At 42.9% G+C, this 21,652-nt stretch overlaps 3 protein-coding genes across 5 annotated transcripts in view; 1 reads left to right on the top strand and 2 right to left on the bottom strand.

Moving 5' to 3' along the window:
• Nucleotides 1–4,840, bottom strand: part of stard7 (StAR related lipid transfer domain containing 7) — a 5,692-nt gene extending 852 nt beyond the window's left edge. The window contains exons 1-8 of the mRNA XM_085925440.1: nucleotides 2,066–4,840; nucleotides 1,761–1,924; nucleotides 1,628–1,677; nucleotides 1,193–1,303; nucleotides 683–765; nucleotides 390–489; nucleotides 225–309; nucleotides 1–18 (exon numbers count right to left, since the gene is read on the bottom strand). The exon at nucleotides 1–18 is cut by the window's left edge and continues 852 nt beyond it. Coding sequence (XP_085781566.1) covers nucleotides 1–18; nucleotides 225–309; nucleotides 390–489; nucleotides 683–765; nucleotides 1,193–1,303; nucleotides 1,628–1,677; nucleotides 1,761–1,924; nucleotides 2,066–2,520 — 1,066 coding nt within the window. The 5' untranslated portion in view covers nucleotides 2,521–4,840. The remainder of the gene's footprint in view (nucleotides 19–224; nucleotides 310–389; nucleotides 490–682; nucleotides 766–1,192; nucleotides 1,304–1,627; nucleotides 1,678–1,760; nucleotides 1,925–2,065) is intronic.
• Nucleotides 4,286–13,498, top strand: LOC147048019 (sodium-dependent phosphate transporter 1-B-like). Its single transcript, XM_085925436.1, has 11 exons — nucleotides 4,286–4,607; nucleotides 5,757–6,354; nucleotides 6,434–6,574; nucleotides 6,934–7,019; nucleotides 7,098–7,194; nucleotides 9,745–9,864; nucleotides 10,392–10,661; nucleotides 10,753–11,308; nucleotides 11,385–11,570; nucleotides 11,839–11,923; nucleotides 12,017–13,498. The coding sequence occupies exons 2-11, from the start codon at nucleotides 6,012–6,014 to the stop codon at nucleotides 12,179–12,181; spliced, it is 2,049 nt and encodes a 682-aa protein (XP_085781562.1). The 5' UTR covers nucleotides 4,286–4,607; nucleotides 5,757–6,011; the 3' UTR covers nucleotides 12,182–13,498.
• On the bottom strand, nucleotides 6,438–21,612 carry pcyox1 (prenylcysteine oxidase 1). 3 transcript variants are annotated; one of them, XM_085925439.1, is made up of 15 exons: nucleotides 18,350–18,497; nucleotides 16,532–16,716; nucleotides 16,382–16,435; nucleotides 16,279–16,305; nucleotides 15,990–16,040; nucleotides 15,882–15,917; nucleotides 15,782–15,802; nucleotides 15,677–15,715; nucleotides 15,511–15,546; nucleotides 15,390–15,425; nucleotides 15,258–15,296; nucleotides 15,139–15,180; nucleotides 14,814–14,849; nucleotides 14,608–14,647; nucleotides 6,438–9,845 (listed from the first exon to the last, which is right to left on the bottom strand). In XM_085925439.1, exons 2-14 carry the CDS (start codon nucleotides 16,584–16,586, stop codon nucleotides 14,640–14,642), a joined length of 480 nt encoding a protein of 159 aa, XP_085781565.1. In that variant the 5' UTR covers nucleotides 16,587–16,716; nucleotides 18,350–18,497; the 3' UTR covers nucleotides 6,438–9,845; nucleotides 14,608–14,639. The 3 variants fall into 3 exon arrangements, with proteins under 3 accessions (XP_085781565.1, XP_085781564.1, XP_085781563.1); XM_085925438.1 differs by lacking the exons at nucleotides 6,438–9,845; nucleotides 14,608–14,647; nucleotides 14,814–14,849; ... (8 more) ...; nucleotides 16,279–16,305; nucleotides 16,382–16,435 and adding exons at nucleotides 19,704–19,856; nucleotides 19,931–20,142; nucleotides 20,262–20,436; ... (1 more) ...; nucleotides 21,071–21,195; nucleotides 21,483–21,612 and having other exon boundaries at nucleotides 16,570–16,716; nucleotides 18,350–19,049; XM_085925437.1 differs by lacking the exons at nucleotides 6,438–9,845; nucleotides 14,608–14,647; nucleotides 14,814–14,849; ... (9 more) ...; nucleotides 16,382–16,435; nucleotides 16,532–16,716 and adding exons at nucleotides 19,704–19,856; nucleotides 19,931–20,142; nucleotides 20,262–20,436; ... (1 more) ...; nucleotides 21,071–21,195; nucleotides 21,483–21,612 and having other exon boundaries at nucleotides 16,865–19,049.
• Between the last annotated feature and the right edge of the window lie 40 nt (nucleotides 21,613–21,652).

The raw sequence follows: 21,652 nt of genomic DNA, 5'->3' as shown, positions 1-21,652 counted from the left end.
CGAGGAAGTCTGGCATGCCTGTCAGGATGTGATAGAAGACATCTGTTTTATTTTCATGCCAAATGCATTGGATGTGTGCTATATTAGAAACTCATTTCAAATAATAGATTTTAAGGCAATTTTTTAATGAAATATATAATCATGAAAAAATATATAAAACAAATGAAATGTAAGAATGTCAAACAAAATGTAATTTTTCCAAGTCATTTGAGATGTGAGCTCACCACTTGACACCATCCAGCTCACACAGTAACGAGGGAAGGCAGTCTGAGGGTCGTCACTGTAGGTTAGCAGGTAGTCAAATCCATTCTGTCGACATCATCAACAAGTCTTTAAAACTTTGGATTCTCTAACCTGAAAATATTGTTTTATTATGACGCGATTCGAACCTCATCGAAGGACTTGTGGGGACGGATGACCATCTTGGATTGATACGAGTGAACTCTCACAAAATTTTGAGACTCTGGGACTCGAGGATGCTGCACAGCTCTAAAACACAATGATGAAAAAGGACAAGATATTACAGATGAATTTCACATTTATTTTAATTTGAAGGGGCAAATGAACAGTTCAATATGAATTCTTAATACATGTTTTTCCAATTCATTTTTTATACAAAGTGGAAATAACAGTCCTTACACACAAGAATAATAACAATACGTATGCTTTAATTGTTTTTTACCTGGAAACTAGAATCATCAGGTCATTTTCCACGTCCACCTCATAGCGTCGTACGTACACGTAGTCCCTGGAATACATGGGATACTGTGGAGGAAAAAATGACAGCAATTTAATAAGGAAAAACTGCACAGTCGTCTTCAAATTTATACCCCAAAAAAAAAATACTTTTCCAAGTACCATCATGGCCAGCATTGAAATACAGTGTTCATCAAAAACAATATGACTGTTTTATTTCTATAAAGTTTTTTTTTTTTTTTATTGTAAATCACTGAAACATTATTTACAGCTTCAATGCACTTAAATGCAAAATTTTAATGACTTAAATAATTTAGTATAAACACAAAAAGCCTCTTTTTTTTTTTTTTTTTAAATAAAATGCTAATTATCAAACTCAAAAGTGAAATAAAACTGAATGGTGTTTTGGTAATTCGAGGGCAGTCACATACCACTACAACGCTGAAACACTGATTCAGCAGCTCTTTAGAAAGTAAATAAAGAAGGAGAAACTCACAGGGAAGTGCGTAGCCCAGTGTACAACTTCTGAGCCAGTGTTGATGTCCCGGTCCACCAGTTCCAGTTTGATCACCAGGGCATCCCACTTCTTCCTATACTCGGTATCCAACTGCAAAAGACAAGTGTTATGCTATTTATATTCTGGATATTAGTACCAGCAGAGTGTTAACATTGCCTTGGTGACTGCGCTTGAGGTGACTTGATAAAACGTAGACATGAAAGCACTGTGTTAAGCAATAAAAGCTTGAAATATCAACAAAAGTGAGTTTTATTTGTGATTGTATTTTTCCCCCTGTAGTGGTTTTCACTTCTTTATTTTTCTAACCCACTTTTTTTTTTTTATGTGCATAAGTTTTATGTCTAACATGGAGCTCAGGTCAAACCAATGGGCCATTTTAAACTAGAGTGACATCATGGAAAAAGACATTGGTACCTGCACATTGAAGAACTGCCTTGGTGTGACATCAGTGTATGAACCCAACACTGCAATAAAATACAAATAGAAACAAATGTGGAGAGCTCAAACAGGGCCACATGTTTGACAAGGCAATTTGGCCATTTGTAACCTCTGTACTCGTAGAGGTGACTGTCGGGGATCGGTCGCTTCCACACACGGAAGTCCTTCTTCTCCATCACAACTTCCCAGCCCTGCTCCGAGCGACCACTCACTGTGCCTCCGTGAGCATTTAGACTCTTTACAGCATCGAGGGCCTCGAGCTCCAATCCGCATCTGGACAAATGTACAATTTAAAATGATTACATCTAGAACATTCAGGGGCACTTATTTGCTTGGTGATCCATGCATGACAAATGAAGACTTTTTTTTTTTGGGGTTGGAATGACTGACTCCATAGAATAAGAGCTTCCAAACCTGTACATTTCCTCATCTTGAATCTTTTCATTGTCCCACATGAAGACCCCAGCAAGGGCCGCGATCAGCTTGCCCGGGGAGGGATGCTTGCTCTGGAACCTGCGCCATAAGCTGCTCACCAGGGTCCATCGGGTCCTTTCAGAGTATAAATTGGAGTACAGCTCGGCAATCCGACAAGCACGCCGCAACCTCTGGCCGGTGACAAAGCCGCAATGGTCTGCGAAGATTGACAGCAAATCCTTGCTTCTATGTCCAGATCTTGTTGCAGACTCCGTGGCGACGACCCCCACCCGGCGGAGGGTTGATAGGAACAGGCCAGCGGCCCTGCCCAGCCAAGCTGCTGAGCCTCGGTCGTCGTCATTCTGCACAGCCCGTCGAAATGACCTGACCCCTGGAAGCCTGAGTGTCCTAACGCCGACCTCGGTGGTAACACGACGGGGCACAGAGTGAAACATGACGGCTTGCTACGACCGTGGCAATTGCTCCCAACAGACGGGATAACTCTCCCAAATTTCGGCTAGCAAAAAATGCTAGTGGAAAGATCTAGCTCCAAGCACTAGGCGAATGTGTACATTAAAAATTATATGGAGGATTTGAATTCGCAAATGTCCATTCTCGCTTGGTGAACACGCGACTTTTAGCATCGGCTAGCGTTAGCACGTCACTTGCGCACATTAATGAGCTGAGATTGTTTTGAATTGAACTTGCTAATACCTACGCTTGTAAATATAAGTGCCTCAAAGTGTTGGATTATCCAAAATGTGATAATATCCTGGAGCCAAATAGTAATACGCATGTCCCATGCATAACAACTCCTTTGACCTCTTCTACCGTCTAGTGAACACGCCCACCCGGAAGTCTAAAGGCTTACAGCCTTCTAACAAGCGTGCTGATTGGGTAGTGATAAACAATAAGGCGATTTTGATTGGTCGAGAAGGGAATTTCGTCTATAGCGTATTGAATTAGTACAAGCGTGCGTTTCCGAAATTCTCACAAAGTTTTTGACATGTGTCATATTTGTTATTAAAAATAATAACATCCGCTTCATACAGATCGCAAGGCTTCTTCAGACACGTTACTGATACTATTTACAAATTACAAAACAACTTGCATTGCGCACTGTTTTCTACAATTTCATTTGATTTCTGCAGGCAACATATGGTATGCCCGAACATATGGTTTGGAAAATAACTTCAGGTTGTTGTTGTTGTTGTTGTTGTTTTTTTTCTACATCCATACAACGGAAAGAAATGCAAAACATACTGTGTGGACGTGTTCTGACTGTGTGCCAATACAATGACTAAATCAATCACATTGAAAGATCTTCCAGGTGGCACAAAAGTAAGAATACATAATCTTACTAGGGAACAGCGAATAGTTCAATCCCAATCATTAGCATTAGAATGAAATGCATGAACGAGATTTGCTCTGAAAATGATCTTCCAGGTTGGCGGCAGGTGGCGTCACAGGTCCAAGAAAACAAAAGCTATATCTGCTGAGCATACCGTGATCACGCATGTAAAATAAATTCTACAGTATGTAATTAGATGACGTAAATACTGTTTGAATAATTAATGGCTTTTCTATTTTAAATAACAATACTTGCTCTCTGCATACGCTGGCTTTGATGGCGTACTGACCACCTTTTGTAAAACGACACCTTCCCCTCTTGACTTCACTCTGCATGTTATGTTTCCGGCACTCATTGCCAAACCGACAGGATTGCTAAACTACCCGGAAACGATAAGTGATATTCCTCGAAATGCTGCTTTAACGTCATTTAGGGCGGACCGCCAAAACGAATATCAAGGAATGCAAAGTTGTAAGGTTTTTCTTCCACCAAGTGTCATGCAAATCCATAATAATTAAGGATTATGATACTGAAACTGCACGTTGTGCAGAATTCTTTTTCATATAATATCCAACAAATACGACAGTAATTACATTACATAACCCAGGTATTTCTCTAGATTCTCTTTTTATACAAGATCCTGCTGTTTTTCTTCATTTGATCTTTGACAAGAATGTCTCGTCCTGGTTTACGCCTTTAGTTGTTTCTTTCAAGCGCAGGATTTAGTTATCCTACTCCTACCAGAGTCTTATTTTCTTATACCATCTGAGAGTGAGTACTTTTTAGAGAAACAAAGTGCCTCTTGAATTTGAAAGCAGTACTGTCAGCTGGGTGGGGGTTAGGGTAGGGATGTGTGTGGAGGGGCGGGACGAGCCAATGATATAACCCCCCTTCACCCGCTCGTTCGCCGGCAACAGCAAGCGGACGCACGCGGTGGTGAAGCCTTGAAATTGAGACGGTTCTGGAAAAGAAAACGCTGCTATCTGTTCGTGTCAGCTTGCGCCGCGTAACATCATTTATATTTATTTCTTTTCATAAGGCCTCTTTTTCCGGTGATCGCATTTTAAATCTAATTTAAATTCTGCACGGTCCCTCCCTCGCAACGTTCCGGTGAGCGCGCGCGCGCTATTCTATTTATTTTAGCGCCTACAAGGATTTTTTTTCAAACGAAAATTGACTACTGGAAGTACGGTAAGTGAATTTATATGATGTCACGTAAAATTATGACACCTATATATGTTTTCGCCCGCGTCTCGATTGCAGCTTCAACTGAATCATTGCGGATAAACTGTTAGCATCCACTGTAGCCGACTGTCTACCCTGAAGAATTACTTTGACGCGTTAGTTTGAATGAAAAGTGTTACTCCTACTTACTATTACGCGAGGAAAAGGTGGCGGATTTGTTTATCTTTTGACAAGAATCCATTCGGGCGAATGCTCAAGTCGAGTTGTACTTGTTACTCGTTTATACGACACAATGAAAGTCGTCATTGGGATACGAGGAGTGGGGGGGGGGCATCTGTCCAGCACTTTGGTTTGGCAACATTTAGCTACAAGCTACATGTCGCTATTTCCTTCGACGATATCACGTATCGAATAAAAGTGTAAATAATTAACACTGCTACTACCGCCGCGGTTCACTTGACGTGTATGTAATAAACGGAGTGATTATACCGGCTAAAGTGTCACCCCTGTACGGTGAAGATGGCGAGGGCTTGAAGTCGTGTAAATGGGTGACGACACGTGCGCATGATTAAAGATGCCTTAATCTATGATTTCCTTTTCCCACTGCCAACACACAAAATGTTTTCTTCGGTTAAGCCCCCCGAGTGTCTCGATCGAGCAGGGTGGGATTCTGTTATTTATATCTGCGTATACGCACACGAAAAGCCGGTTTTTGTGTGGCGACTTAAACCGAAGATGGCTACCCTTTTGGCGTTGTGCGTGTCGCGCCTACTTGCGTTTAGACAGTGAGACGTCTAAAATTTCAGGATATTTCACAATCCACCCTCGATGTTTTATAAATCATTTTTTTGGGGCTGTATTTTCCCAACTTTAAGTAAGCACATGTAATTACAAAAATGTCCCCCCTATAATAAAGAAATAAGCGTACATACTGTCATTTGAAGGGCAACAGGCAGACAATCTGGTTAATTGTACTTTCTAGTGGGAGAGCATTTAATTGTTTTGCCTGTCACTAGCTCACATTGACAGATGAATAAAGATGCAGTATTTGAAGTTTATAATTTGGGTCAATTAAGTGGAAAAGGATAGTTTCCTATGACACACCAAATTTGGGAATCCCTGATCTAAAACACATTTCTCTCTTGGTTCTTTCAGGATGTTCCCCTGCTCATCTGCTACTCTTAGAGTTACACAATGGCTGCCTCATCCTACCACACACTAACCCAGACCCAAAGAAACTGTAACTTGTTTAACATAATTATAGGATAGCAATAAGCCTCATCAGTTGGCACACATTACCTCTGTTTTCTTGCCTGTCCCAGATTTGGGCCTTGAAGAAAATCCTCATACCTCCAATAGTTGATCTGTTTGTATATTTATAGCATTATTAGTTTTACGAGGTTATTTACAATGGTTACGACAATGACAACCGTGACTGCAATCGTGGAAGCGACGCAGGGCCCCTTGACGGAATACTTATGGCTTCTGATCATCGGCTTCATCATCGCCTTCATCTTGGCCTTCTCGGTGGGAGCCAATGACGTCGCCAACTCATTCGGTACTGCGGTGGGCTCCGGGGTGGTCACCCTAAAGCAGGCTTGCATACTGGCTACCGTGTTCGAGACGCTGGGTTCGGTGCTCCTCGGCGCCAAGGTCAGCGAAACCATCCGCACGGGGATCATCGACGTGGGCACGTACAACAGCTCCGATTCTGAACGTGTCTTGATGGCCGGATACATCAGTGCCATGTTTGGTGAGTATTGGCGTCGGACCTCCTGATAAAAAAAATAAAAAATAATTGCAGCTAGCTGAATTTTCTCAATTGTCTTCAGGTTCTGCTGTGTGGCAGCTGGCTGCCTCCTTCCTCAAGTTGCCCATCTCTGGAACACACTGCATTGTTGGTGCTACCATCGGCTTTTCTTTAGTAGCCCAAGGCCAGCAGGGAGTCAGGTGGCTCCAGCTTCTCCGTATTGGTAAGTCAAACATGACTGGCCTGGTGTTTATTATAATAGCTTGTGGCGATGCAAATAAGAACCTACAGCGGTGCGGGGGTTTTAAAGAACATTTCCCAAATTGTTGGACTCCACAAACACATATTTAGCTCATCCCTGCAACACAGACTCAAAGGCACACCGTAGTCTCTAATTACTAATGCTCGCGGTAACTCGATATTAAGCAAGCGTTTCCTGTTGGTAACCTGATGGGTGGTGGTGAAGAAGAAGAAGAACGGACGGAAATTCCGCATTGTTGACTAATATGTTTGTGTGTCTGTTGTTTTTTTTTTTATTTATCCCGACTGATGTTTTAACTAGCTTGTTTGTTTATTTTGCAGTCGCGTCCTGGTTTCTGAGTCCCCTTCTGTCTGGGATAACGTCCGCTGTGGTTTTCTACTTTGTGCGCGTGTTTATTTTGCACAAGGTGAGTTTGAGATATACAAAGGAAATTTTTCTTGGTATGATTGGAAATATTTCATGTGATTGTGATTCCTCTCCGCAGAAAGACCCGGTGCCGAACGGACTGAAGGCCCTGCCCATGTTCTACGCCATTACAATGGGAATCAACCTGTTCTCCATCATGTTCACTGGAGCGCCGAGTAAGTATTACCGTCTCGTCTCATTCACGTCTCTCTCCGCGTCTGTCCTCGGCCGCAGTTTAAAATAACTGCTCCCTCACGCAGACTGCCCACGCATATTCCAGGCTCAACCAGACTGTTTATCCTCATAACTTGTGTTTATTTTAACATGTTTTTTTTTTTTCGGGGCTTTCTTGGTCGCTTGCGGTTGGAAGTGGGTCATAGGCTGAATGAAAATGTTAAAAGCGGAGCACGGCAGGCAGACGGAAATAAGAATTCACTTAAAGTCTTGACGTCACCGTCTGTGGCCTTCAGACACAGACGAGGAAAAGAGAAGTAACAAGGGTGTGCTTTTATTTGCACTAATGCTTGTGGTCTATGAAATCATACGTAACCTTTTCTGAATACATTGTTGCCCCTTTTAACGTCGAGAAACATTTTGATTAAACGAGCAACTTTTGCTCCTTTTGTGTTCTTCTCTCTACAGGGCCTAACAAGATGTTAGCTGGCCTGGGCCATTAAATGGTGGCTACAGGCCAGAGTAGGACCAGATACACTTGTGGTTCCATCGTAACCCATGAGCCTGCTTAGCCAGGCACATTCTGTACAATTGTACTTGGGTTATAAAAAAAAAAAAAAGGTGCGAGAATGCATTTTAGACACATTAACAAATGCCTACTGGGGCACAATTTTTTTGCTACTCAGTATGTTCTTCGCTGAGTATAGCCAAGCAAGGACAGTGCAGTTGGTGATAGGACTTCAGATGCTATCATAGTAGCGCGATAGGATAGCAAACATCCGAGGACACATTCCAGCACTTAATATACACACACACACACACACACACACACACACACACACACACACACTAGTGGCAGAGACCAAGTCACTGGGCAAGTTGAGGCTCAGTCAAGTCCAAAAAAAAAAAGAAAGAGCAGTGCAAACTGCAGTAAACAACTTCTCTTATTGCACGCCAGACAGAGCGAGTGCGTGTCTGGGTCAGTGTCATTGTGAGGGGACAAACCGACCCTCGCACCAGCCTCCATTGATGAGAGCTCAATGCGGTCGGCTGGACGGGGATTTTCTGCCCGAGTTACTCTGAAAAACAAACACCCCCTCGGCATTTGTTACCGTGGTGACACTAGGCAGCGGCATAAAATGGACTTTTTGTTGTTTTTCCAATTTCAGCTTGCTTCCTGGAACCAAGTCATGAGCAGCCATCCCTTAGGGGTAGCTAATTTTAGATATTGATTTATGTTTGGTTTTTTTTTAGCCGCTAATACCGAACTCAAAGACCTTTTCCCCCTCCTTAGAGCTTGAACTGGGCAAACGTTGGGATAAGTCACCCACACGTTCATAAAGTATCGCTCTCTCTGTCGCTTACGTAATTAAAGTTGGCGGCTGACTGAAGGGAGAAAACAACACTCTGTGTAATTGTATAACGGTGTGAGGAGATTTTTTTGGGGAGGGGTGCGGAACGGCGCTGTGGTTAAAATTCCATTTCCTGCGCAGTCCCATCCATCCCACTTAATGGCTGCGGCGGGTCTGTTTTGCAGGAAGCCCATAACTGAATCACTATGACACACAGGCGGACTGAGGTGAATAACGTCTAGCCCCCAAAACCCACTTTATTTTTTTTTCCCCCCTTCTTCTAACACCTGTTTGTGAACATCTCGCGCTTCACATGAGCCTCGTGAAAGGCAGCGAGCTCAGCTGTTCACAAAACCGTACCCCTCTGGTTATTCTTTTCACGCCACGCCCACCCCGAAGGCCGTGCAGCTTCTCTTACATAACCGAATAAACAGCAGCGAGGTGCTCTGCGGTCTCCTGCTGCAGCGTGACCCAGCTGACGCCGAGATAGACCGAGAACTCTGCCCTCCGACGCGTATCGGTCTGGCCATTTCTGTTTGCTTTTCTTCCACGAGCATTTTTTTTTTTAATCCACCGAAAAGGTGGCTTTGCCTCCCCTGGGAGGTTGAAGTCGTGACGTTGTGCCCACCGTACTGCATCGTGCCGACGTCAGCTGCACCAGCTCTTGCTGCAGTGCTGGCATCAAGCACCCCTCCCCTCTCACTCCTCATTGAAATGTCACCTTTTAAGGAACTCCTCGTTTCTCTGCTCTTGTCAACCCTTCATGCTAACATTGTTGCTCTTTAAACTTTTTTTTTTTTTAATAGCTGTTACATAAGGGTTCACATCAAAGGGGGGTACGCATGTTTAACTAGAACAAGGCCGCCAAGTTAATATTTACATACGGAGCATAGCCAGGGCGCGTGGCCACTTGTCAAAGACACTATTGAGACACCGCTGCAGCTCAAATCACAGATTGCTCCGTACTAGTGACATCGTGATCATATTGCATTGAACTAACTGTTAATGACCCACTCTAGTCTCTACTAAAAAAAAAAAAATCTAAGCAAGTGGCCATCCCCCTTTTATCGCCGACTGTGAGCTGCCCACAAAAGAAAGTGGCGCCCGCTGCCCGTTTTTTTAAAAACCTGCCTTTTTCCTCCCCCCCTCTCTCTCTCTCTCGCTCCATTTGTGTCTTGTGTGTACCTGGGGGTCCTCCAGTGCTGGGACTAGACAAGTTCCCTTGGTGGGGCGTCCTGCTCATCTCGCTCGGCTGCGCGGTGTTGACGGCCTTGGTGGTGTGGTTCGTCGTCTGCCCGCGCCTGAAGAAGAAGATTGAACGTAAGTGGATGACGTTTGCAACGTGACTGAGCATCTTCGTTCTGGTCACAACTGGTTTAGATGACGCAATAGAAGCGGGCAAAAGTTCAGAACACATGCAGAATAGCTGTTAGCTGCATCCACACACCTCTGTAATTATAAATACATGTAGAACTTTTGATTCATGAAATTTAATTTCACACTAAGACAACATTGTGTACAAAGAGTGAGACCTCAATTTACAGGTTATTGGTAATGACCAACTATCTAATAAAACAAAATAAATAGAGCCTTTGTGCATATTTTCACACCCCTGCTGGACTAGATCACTGAATCCACAAACATTTCTCATGTGAGAGACAAGACAGTTTTTACAAGGGAAGCTGTGAGGGGTCGTGTAAATAAATAACTTGTCATCTGATTCTTTTTTCAAACAGTATTTTCCCCTCACTTGGTTGGGTACTCATGTGAAAGGAGCCCCATGTCCTGTACTTGCACTTTGTTTGGATGAGTCCCAAGAAATGTCTCAACTCTCCTCCCTTCGCTAGGAGATATCAAGTCCTCCAGCCCGTCGGAGAGTCCCCTCATGCAGAAGAGCGAGCTGAGGGAGCACCACTGTCCCATTCTCAAACACACCGACAAGGACGCCCAGTCGGCCCCGACTGACGAGGAAAGCCCCGCGGCCCCGCCCCCTTCCGAGGAGCGCCGCGTGGCGTTCAACATCGGAGACTGCGACGAGACTGACGTCGTCAAAGAGCGCAAGGTGGCCTTTGACATCGGGGATTCCGATGAAACAGAGTGTAACAATCCAAATGGTGGTAAGTAAAGCGGTTTTTTTATTTTCCCTTTCCCACCTAAACTAAAAAAAATCTGGACAGTAAAATGCAGATGTGTTATCTCGCTCTCCAGTCCCCAAGCAGCACAGCAACGGCTCCGCCCATCAGGCCCAGTTCAACAACCGGCCGGTGCAGATCCCGAGCAACGGTTACAGTCAGTACCACACGGTTCACAAGGACTCCGGTATCTACAAGGACCTCCTGCACAAGCTCCACCTGGCTAAGGTCGGCGACTGCATGGGCGAGGGCGGCGAGCGACCCATCCGCCGCAACAACAGCTACACGTCCTACACCATGGCTATCATCGGTATGCACGGCGACTTCAAGCACAAGGACGGCGAGCCCCAGGATGGGGACAAGGCGCCCGGGCAGGGCCAGGATAGAAAGCGCATACGCATGGACAGCTACACCAGCTACTGCAACGCCGTGGCCGAGCACGCCACGCCCGAAAGCCTCGGCGAGGATGACGTAGCGTTGGAGATAGGAAAAGAGGACGCGGGAAGTACCCAGAGCTCCCTGGACGAGGATGGACTGGACGCAGACAAACCCGAAGTGTCCACGCTCTTCCAGTTTCTTCAAATTCTCACCGCCTGCTTCGGTTCTTTCGCTCACGGAGGAAACGACGTCAGGTACGTGTCCGTTTGACTTTGGGTGATGTGTTACTCAAAGACACCGGCGCTGACTTTTCCTTTTGGGGTCGTGCAGCAACGCGATTGGCCCGTTGGTGGCGCTTTGGCTGCTTTATAGCAGCGGCAGCGTGACGTCCAACAATGCTACGCCCATGTGGTTGCTGCTCTACGGAGGTGTGGGCATCTGCATGGGCCTGTGGGTGTGGGGCCGCAGAGTCATCCAGACTATGGGCAGGGACCTTACACCCATTACCCCATCAAGGTAAACTGCCATTATAATTGATAAATACAATTAAAAATAGTTTAACTATAAAATGCTATTTTATTATAAGCTTTAACATATTAAGCAATTGGCCAATTTTTAAATTCAGTGACGTTTTTTCATTTTAATAATAATTACATATACCGCATTAGCACAGCAATTTTTAATTAGCAATTTCATTTAAAAACAATTTCCAGCCATCCCCATTGCACAGAATAGGATTTGCCCAAAAGCCTCGTTTTGATTCTCTTCTTCGGCTCTTCCGCAGTGGTTTCAGCATCGAGTTGGCATCGGCTGTGACCGTGGTAGTGGCTTCTAACATCGGACTGCCCGTCTCCACCACACACTGCAAGGTAGGTTTTATGCTCACACTGGATTTAGTCAAGTGTGGCCAGGGCTCCAGTAAACAGGAAGTGCACTCGACTCAAGGGGAATGTTTTTGTCAGGTGGGCTCCGTGGTGGCCGTGGGCTGGCTTCGCTCCAAGAAAGCGGTCGACTGGCGTCTGTTCCGCAACATCTTCATGGCCTGGTTTGTCACCGTACCCATCTCGGGCCTGATCAGCGCCGCTATCATGGCCATCTTCATGTATGCCTTCAAAAGCACCATGTGAGCCTTCATTCCCCTGCCGGGGAGAAAAGAGAGAAGACGACGACCGCTCCGGTGCGCAACGAGAGAGGAGTGCAGTTGGGTGGGGTTCACCTCAAGCCAATGGAAAAGGGGGGGGGGGGACTACTTGATGTTTTAGTGGGACTTGTGATATAGGCCTTTTGGTTCATGGCGGCGTCATGCAACAGCCCACAATATATTGCTTGTTTCCAGTCGGGCCTCCCATTGAGAAAACTTGTTGCATTTCTTTGTTCTCATTTGCTTTTCATATCTTCTCATTCTGTAAAAGGCAACAACTACTAATACATTCTTTTTTTTTTTTTTTTTTTTTACTTTGCAGTTCTGTAAATACAACGGTATTGTTTTAACTACGTTTAGCAAATAAAGGTAGAAGAATAATTCAAATGCAGTATTAGACTTGTGCAGAGATCGGCTTTAACGTGCTGGAGTAGATCCAAAGCTGTTTTTATATATATATATATATATATATATATATATATATATATATATATATATATATATATATATATATATATATATATATATATATATATATATATAAACTGAAAACCAGATTATTGTTTGAGTCAGATTCTACACGATTGGTATACTTCTGCAGTGAGACCAATGTATTCATTACATTTAAAAAAAAAAACAACACTGCTGAGGGATTGAAAATCATATTTACAAACTTTTGACTCATGATATTGCTAAAGACAGAAGAACGAGAGGCAGGCAAAAAGCTAATTGTGCATCTAATCAGCAAGAGTGTCCTTGCTTAGTGTGATATTTGATCGTTTCTTGTAAGTGTGGCATGTTCAAAGCTATTTTTAGAAGACGCAACAGGCCAATAAAAACGAGGTACAGTAAGCAAATGGCTGACTTTGCCAAATACGTGCCCCTCGAGAACTATCAGCGCCAGCTATTGAAACACTGAACAATATCGTTACATGAATTGGATGTCAAAACAAGAATGTGCTGAAATCCGGTTTACCTTATCAATCCTTTGTTACATTTACACGCAGGTGCCCAATTGCCTCTACAGCGGGTTTATTCCCCCCCCCCCCCCTTTTAGCTGGCAATTGAAAAAGCACTATTTTGCATTTGAGAACAGACGTTGCATTCCATTGGTAGTTGTGTAAATGCTCTAGTTGCCTTAAAATGTTTCATTTGCTCTTTAGTTACCAAAGAATTTTCTATTTGTTTCTTTTTTGTTTTGTTTTTTTTAAATATGAACATACTGAGCCACGTTATTAATGGAAAAAGTCAAGAAACAATGTGTCAAAGTTCAACAATAAAAGTTGGGTTCTGAGTGTGGAAATTTTGGATGCCTTACAAGGAAGGAAAGTGGAAAATCACAACACAGTGGTATGGTGGTTAGCTCAGTGTTAGCTCGATTCTGGGTTTGAATCTTGACCTACTCATATCAAGTTTCATGTCTTCCTGTGCTATCGTGGGTTCTCTCAGTTTACTCTAGCCCCCTCCCACATTCCAAATGCATATGTTAGTTTCACTCAAGACTCTAAATTGCCTCTACACAGGAATGTCAGTTAGCAGTTTCTACGACTATCTGGAGATTACCAGTAACAACTAATTAGCCTAAACCAGTCCAACTTGAAAATTTCCCCAAAAGAAGTCTCCAAACTTAACAAGGTGGTTTCCAAAACTAAAACGTTGCTGTGTTCATTTGACAAAGCTGGGAAGGCAAGACGCTTGATAATGTTTGAATAATTGAAAAAAAATATATATATTAGTATTTAAATGGGTTGGTGCTTTCACGCTGTAAAAAGTGCTCCCTTCCATGCGGATGCGTGCTCTCGCTCGAGTTCGTCTATTAGGCGGGAAAAGAACACACACCCACATAAAAAGTCACAGTTAAATTTAAATCAGTTAAATCGCAACTCACTCAACAGGTTTTACTCAAACACGTGCAATAATTTGTGTCAACCTAGTTGTGTAAACAAGCTACAAGCACACTTTTCATCCACTTAACACTGCAAAAAGTGGCACGAGCAAATATAGTTACTGGATAAATCCAGAACAATAAGCACCAGGGAGAACTGTCCTGGTTTGTGTCCTACATTTTTGAGCCAGTCCAAAGATTTGGTCATCTTTGCAGTGATCACATTGTTGTTGGCACTTTTCAGTCAAGTTGTTTAAAAATATATTTTTTTTTTCTTAAAAAGCCGCTAGTGTGGAATGTGTAAATGTTGTGTTGGCAGCCAAGGCCTATAAAAGGGTTTTGACTATTTTCAGCTGACCCAGACTGGCTGTGTCTGGCCCCCCCCCCCCCCCCCCCCCCACACACACACACACACACACACACACACACACACACACACACACACACACACAACGTGCTGCATTGCATAATCACACATTCACAAACAGACACACACTTACAGTTACTTGAACTGCATTGGGACGCACCTCCTAAGGCTAAGTTGAACCTCTTCGTGATTTCAGGCCACTGTGGATAAAACAAGATAGTTGTGAGGATGGGATTTTTAAATGTGACATTGACAGACCGCAAAGATTTTTATACCGTTAAAACAAAATGTCACAGTATGGATGAGAAACCTAGCCAGCTGTAATAAAAAGTCTTTACATAATATAGACACTGAGTGTGCGGTCACCTTGTTCCTTGGTTGAATCCTTGCGGTCATCTTCTGCTGAAACATACGGAAAAAAAAATAGGTACATCTGCACAAGCTGCATGACTAAATGCAAATAATACACAACATCGATTTAATTATCTGTCTAATCGTGTCTTTTAAAATGTGGTGTTTGGACAGGTCGAGTTTTGGATCAATATTGTGCAACATTATGTTGCGTTATTTTCTGCGGAATAATGTTTGATATGTGTTCGGCATGCAACACTGTAATGGAGAACTGAGGAAAAATTCATGAATAATTCACCTCATTTTCGGTGTGCCTAATTTCACTGATCACTTTCCTTACCTGAAGCGCTCTCTGGGCGAGCAGATGACTGCTGCGGTTCCTCTGGAGGACAACAACAATGACTACTTGTTTGATAAGGTGACAACTTTTCTAACTTGAGGAGAGCGTGTGCTTCGCACCATCTGCCACCATCTCCTCTGAGGACGGACAGTTTGCACCTGTACAAAGACACAACAAGGTCATGTGATATTTCACACTACTTTCTCAAAGTGGGCTTAGTCGCCACCTACAGTCCAATTTCCCACTCTTACCCTTCTCCGAAGCTACTGCGTCAGAAGGGCCTCCCTCTGCAGGAAGACCAAGGGGATTAATTATTATGGGTGTGTTATATAATACTTACGTGTGCAGCATCTCAGCACGTGTTGTACTCACTTGCTGCGTCGCTCTGAACCTCGCTGTATACTTCCACTATGGAAATTTTAGAAACAAATTATAATTATGATATATTTACTGCCAACAGGAATTTCTAATGAGTCATTTTATTCCACATGCACATTTCTTACAGAGTGCTACTATTTTGTCCAGTAGCGACACTAACCTGCGACATCATCGACTGATTCCTCACTGTGCACTTCCACTGTGGAAACATTAGAGACACATATTAGACGTGCATACGACTTATTAGTAATATTTGAATTCTTACCAGATTCATCTGTAGCAGCTCCTGTTTGGATATTGAACATAACATGTTATCACGCAAACCTGGGTAGAGGTTGTGAAGTGATGTTTGGGGTTCCACTTACCAAGGTAGCGGGCATCTTCACTTTGCTTCTCTGTAACTAGAATACAGATGTCTCTTGAATTCACTCACACAATTCAGTGTCAGTGTAGTGCATGTTTGGTTATCGTACCGTTCAGATGAGCGGCTTCATCTTTCTGAGCGGCCTCAAACTCCAGCTGATCTGAACACACAAAAAAATAATATTTATTAATAATATAGATGATAATATTATTATGATATATGACTCAAGACTATTATTATATTTTAAATACTATTAATGACAACGCAAGACATAATTGTTCTATTTTCATTTTCTAATTTAATTATCCCAAGGCTCTATATATATATATATATATATATATATATATATATAAACGGCAAATTTACATGTCAAATATAAATAAAGAAATGCTCTGTACCTATTTTCTTCAGTTCTGTCAGCGCATCTGTAAGAAAAAAATTACATATAATTGTGATAACCTTATGATGAATATTTTTTTTTTTTTTTAAGTTACTACTCACCGCGATGAACTTTTTCCTTCTCCTTTTCAACAGATTGCAGTGATGCTGAGAAAGCTACAGCAAAAAACAAATACATTGACAAGAATGCATTTTGAAAGTACAACTAATGATACAAATAGATAAAATTCCAAGTTGATGAAATAATCTTACCGGACTGCAAAAGCGCCGCAGCAAGGACGACAAAAATCGGCGCTAGAAATCTCATCGTAAACGGTTTATTCTTCAGTGCGTGTGCGTGGACAAACGGCGTCAACGCTCTTATAAGTCCTCTGATGTCCCGTCACATGTCCTACTTGGATTCTGGTACCATTGTCCCCCTGGACTCCTTTCACTACCTGAGTCACATCAGCACAACAGACTCATCCTTATTCAGAGGCTCAATGGACACTCATTGTTAGGCCTTTAATCACATTGGGCCTTTATTTAGGAGAGGATGCTCAGAGCTGTCAAAAAAAAAATAATAATAAAGGTTCAAAGACGATGTTGACAAGTGGAGACAATGTTTATTTCCTTTTTTTTTATTTTTAAATCTGATTTTATTTGGCTGATAACTGGGAGCTTACAATGCGTCATAATTGGTGGATTGATAGGAGGGGACTTTTGTTACTAAACAAATACACAACACAATGTGTCAGTTCAAAGTCTCGTAGAAAATGTTTTTTACTTGCTCCAAATTGTTTGAGTTCTTAAATTCTGTCAATTAAAGTGCGCATTTATCCCCCTTTAAAAGTGCTCTAGTAAATGATTCTCTTTTAAAATATAGTTGTCAATGCATTACAATAGAACAATATGGCATGTATACAATACTTAAAATGACAGTTGCAAACATTTGACTCCCTGATTCTACTTACACCAGCAGAATTATTCTACAATAGTAATCTTTAAAAAACAAAATTAGCATCATTTACCCTATTTCGTGTCTAAAAAGAATTTAATAGTAGTCTGTTCAGGAGGTAGGTCAGAGGAAGAAGTTAATATTAACCAACATTTACAGTTGAAACATATTTAGGTATAGTGTTTTGCTGAATGAAAGCCAAGAGGGAAATTAAGGCAGGGTCCGAAGTTAAGCCTCATTATCATACAATACATTTCTGTGATCGCACATACATATTGTCCTCTCATATGAATAAAATTTTAGAAAAGCCTCACTTTGAATAGTTCTGAGAAATTATTGATAGTTAGCATTGTAAAACATGTCAGGCCAGCAATTCCCCATCATTGTGATAGCGATACCCCATTTTCTTTCAAAAATCGGCATTGGTGAAAATAAATCTATACCGGTTGGGCTCTATGCTACAGTCCCACGTGGCTCAGTAATTTATTGCAATTCAGCTCAGTGCAATGCAGTCACGCCTGTTAGTAACAAAGAAAACCACAACTAGTAGTTTGGAGTAGTAAATGAGGAATGGTGCTTAATGACTTCCCTAAAACGTGCCTTTCATTCTTGTGAGGCTGACTTCACAAAAGAGCAAGCTTATTGTGACACAATGAATGGGCATTTTTAAAGTGGAGCAAAGTTCAATCTAAATGTTCGGAATTGAATGATGAAAAATTGTTGAGTTTTTATAATAGGTCTACTTGAGATGGATACAAGTAATGGAAAAGGAAAACATTTTTTGATTAATATTGTATTTGTGGACTATACAACTTAAAAAACAACCTATTATTATCCATTTCTGGGGGCAGCCATTTTTGCTTTACTCATATTCCACAAAGGCGATAATAATCAGAATTAGACAAGAGAGGGCACACACAACATATTGTAAAGTCCTAATTACAGGACTCTAAATGATCTATGGACCCAATGAGAAAAGAAACGGCACAATATTTTGCCTACGCTGTATGTGCCACTTTGCAGACTAGCAGCTGATCTGATAGCGATAAAAAGACATCTTTTTGGCAAATCATCACTTAATTATAAGAATTCTGTTGCTGAAAATAAATCTGACCCTGATTCCAACCAAATACCTGATGTTTTTGGGCCAACGCCTTGTGCTTCAGAGCTCCCCCCGCAAGCGCGTGTGCAGGTCCTCTTGGTCGATCCGGCCCTTCTGTTGGTGCCAGCGGTGGTGCGCCAACAGCGCTACGTTCCTGGCTGAGATGGCGCTCATCTCCATGGAGCTGGCCACCCACTCCAAGGCGCTGAGGTAGTAGAGTCTGCTGTGGAGGATAAAAGGCGGGGTCTGGCGTTGCGGGGAGCGGTATGTGGGGTAGGCCAGCCATGGAGTCTGCGATACCGAATCCCACGAGAGGAACAAACGCTGCAGGTCCTCTTGGTCCAGCTCTCGTGAAGAAAACACTTTCCAAACTTTGCTGTGGCTGGCGGGAGGTCGGCTGTAGCCGGCCGGGATGTGGACCGGGTCGACAGATGTTAAACTGTACATGATGTTGTCTTTGGACTCTGCGGTGAGAACTTCGGACACGGTGAATTCCGAAGGGGGCCGTGTGACTCCAAGGTAGGACGTGTTAAGCACGCCGTGGACCAGAATGGAGAACACTCGGTGGTAGATGCCTGGGAAATGGGACATCACGGGCGGGGATAAACCTGAGAACGAGATGTCAGACTTGCCCTGGTGAAGTGGGGTTGCTATGACAACGATGTCATACATGGCGTGCCCTGCACCGGTGTCTCCAACATAATTGACCTCATAGAACCCAACGGAGGGCCCTGCAAACAAGGAAACAAATGGAGAGAAAATTGACTTTCTAATGGTTTCAATATAGGAATAGTGAGTCCTGGAATGGGTGCGCTGCTTGAACAAGTGTCGGCTCATATTTCATATCATACATTCTTTCTTTTATGGCTATCGCTCAGGGTTCAAATGGGAGCACTTCAGGGTCTAGAGCCAGATCTAAACCGGGCTCTGGGCAAGTTTGTGACCCTGACCAAAAGGTCATTCAGTCTTTCATTCATTTTCAACAACGCTTGTGATTCTTAAATGCGGTATGTTAGCTCCCTCTAGTGGCGTATGGGGGAAAAACACTGAATTAAATGTTGGAATAGTCAATTTGAGTGGCTTCAAATTTCTTTTTTAAATCCTGTACAGTACATTTGTTGTGTTTAATGTTTTACATGTTTTATTTAATAAATTTTAATAGAATTGTTAATTGGGTAGTTTTTCCCTTTACATTTAATTGCAATTGTTTTTGATAAAAACTTGAACCGAGTAATTGTTGACTAATTCACTGTTGGTCATTTTGACGGTAGTTAGTGTAAAATGTTTGCAAAACGCTGATATAGGCAGTTCCAAATATTTTGGCGTGGGGCGGGTGGGTGCATCTCAGTTACTTAATATTTCCGAGAATGACATGTGAAGGATACCTGTCTTGGACGGGCGGACTTTGAACAAAATGTTGGTCACGCTGGCTCGGATGAGTTCACTCTTGCTGTGGTAAAGAAGTCCTGAGCAAACTCTTTTGTTGCCTCCATCCACAGCCCAATGGCCCGGGTCAGCCCCCGACAATGACACAGCCCCTGGCAGGACAATGCAAAAAGGTCAACAAAAATACCTGATCACAGAGTACGTAAAGAGGCGTGAGATTGCGAACCAGCGAGGCCGTTGATGCGGACGCTTTGGCCGTAGGTTTGGCGCGTGAGGGGAGCCACCATGTTGTTGAGGTAGATCTGCGGAAATCCTTCGGCTCTCATGGTTTCCTCCAGCGAATGATTCATTAGGCTGAGGAAGTCATCTCCGCCCATGGCGTGCAGAAGCCTCTCCACGCTGGTGAAGGAGTAACCGTACTGCTGGTACTGGTAGATCCTATCGACAGAGGACATTTTTACCTTCCATGTGAAAGAATGTCAGGGACGTCACTAGACATGAACCTCACCACAAGGCACTGAAGGTTGCAAGATTCACTCCCTCCCTCCCGTACTCACCTCATAAATTTATCCATAACACTCTCCACCCACATCTGCATGAACAGATAGTTGAGCCCATAACGCCACAGCATGCGCAAAATGTTTACGATGAACCAGTCACTCTCTTCAAAAACGAGCTCGCTGCCGTCAAAGACCGCCTTTTTCGACGGGACGTCCTGACGTGTGGAGATGCCTGTTAATAGATGTGATAAAACATTTTAACTAGCAAAACATTTTTACAAGAAAGCTTCGTTGCATCAAATTAGTAATATTTCCAAACTTCTTTTAGCGTGTTGACTCCATTACCTAATCTGTCAACAAAGTGCTTCATGTGGAGGTTGAGGGGATGGATGGCCACACCTCCCGTTTCATATTCCTGATTTGCTATCTGCACAGTCGCTAGTCTTCCGCCGACGTCGCCGGGTTCGAACACATCTATCTTAACCGTGGGTCCGAACTCCTGCCTCAAGTAGAAGGCCGCGGCCGAGCCGCCGATGCCTGCTCCTACCACAGCTGGACGGAAACAAAGTCAACACTGTAAATCAATGGTATAAACATACATGGTGATGTGCTACTGTGGGTATCCATATGTACAATTCATGCATCGAGTGTGAGACCGCCTTGGGCTTGAATAGTTATTGACCGCATAATTAAAAACATCAGTATACTAATGAGTCAATTCACGACTTCAAAGCTTGAAAATATGCAATTTTATTCTCAGAAAATTACAACTTTAATCCCACTGTCATTTTTTTTCCCAAGGTGACCCTAATACGGCTTTGTCACAATAAAATCTAAGTCATCAAGATAAGGAAGTGAAATCTCACCAATGTTTGTAGGTGGTTTGTGCAGCTCCTGAGTTGAGGCAAAACTGTGACAGATTGCAAAGAGAAAGAAGCCCCCCAGACTGAGGGTCCCAACACACATGATGCGCTTAGTGGCCCAACAACATCTGAAACAACACGAAGCAGGCATGGTACTGACAAATGTTTTATCAGCCATGGCTCAAAGTCTGACCTAGTTTTTTATTTTTGTAAAATAATGATGGATAGAACGTGCGTTCACTTAACATTCCAACAAAACGCGTTTCATACATTGTCGAGTAAAAGGGTAAAGGGGGAGAAAGATATTTAATATATAGACAGCATGAGGCAAGGCCAATTCTCGAGACTACAAGTCGGCAGCGTTACTCTTCGATATAAATATTTCGACCCGTATCAAAGTTCTTTGACTACTTACACAAAACGGGGAAGTTTTCAAAAAGATGTATATACACGAAGCTTGGCTTGAAGCGAAACTAGTAAACTGTTGTTAGTTTTGAACAGTTGAAACGAGATGAACGACGTCCTTTTCGTGGTTCCGGGCTAAGTTTTCTGTTTCAAAATAAAAGTATTTCAAGCTTTTTCATG

This window comes from Syngnathus leptorhynchus, chromosome 12, assembly GCF_054491065.1.
Source record: "Syngnathus leptorhynchus isolate UIUO chromosome 12, UIUO_Slep, whole genome shotgun sequence".
NCBI classification, from domain to species: Eukaryota; Metazoa; Chordata; class Actinopteri; order Syngnathiformes; family Syngnathidae; genus Syngnathus; species Syngnathus leptorhynchus.
Note: the sequence above shows the minus strand (reverse complement) of the source record. Positions and strands in the feature narration are given on the sequence as shown.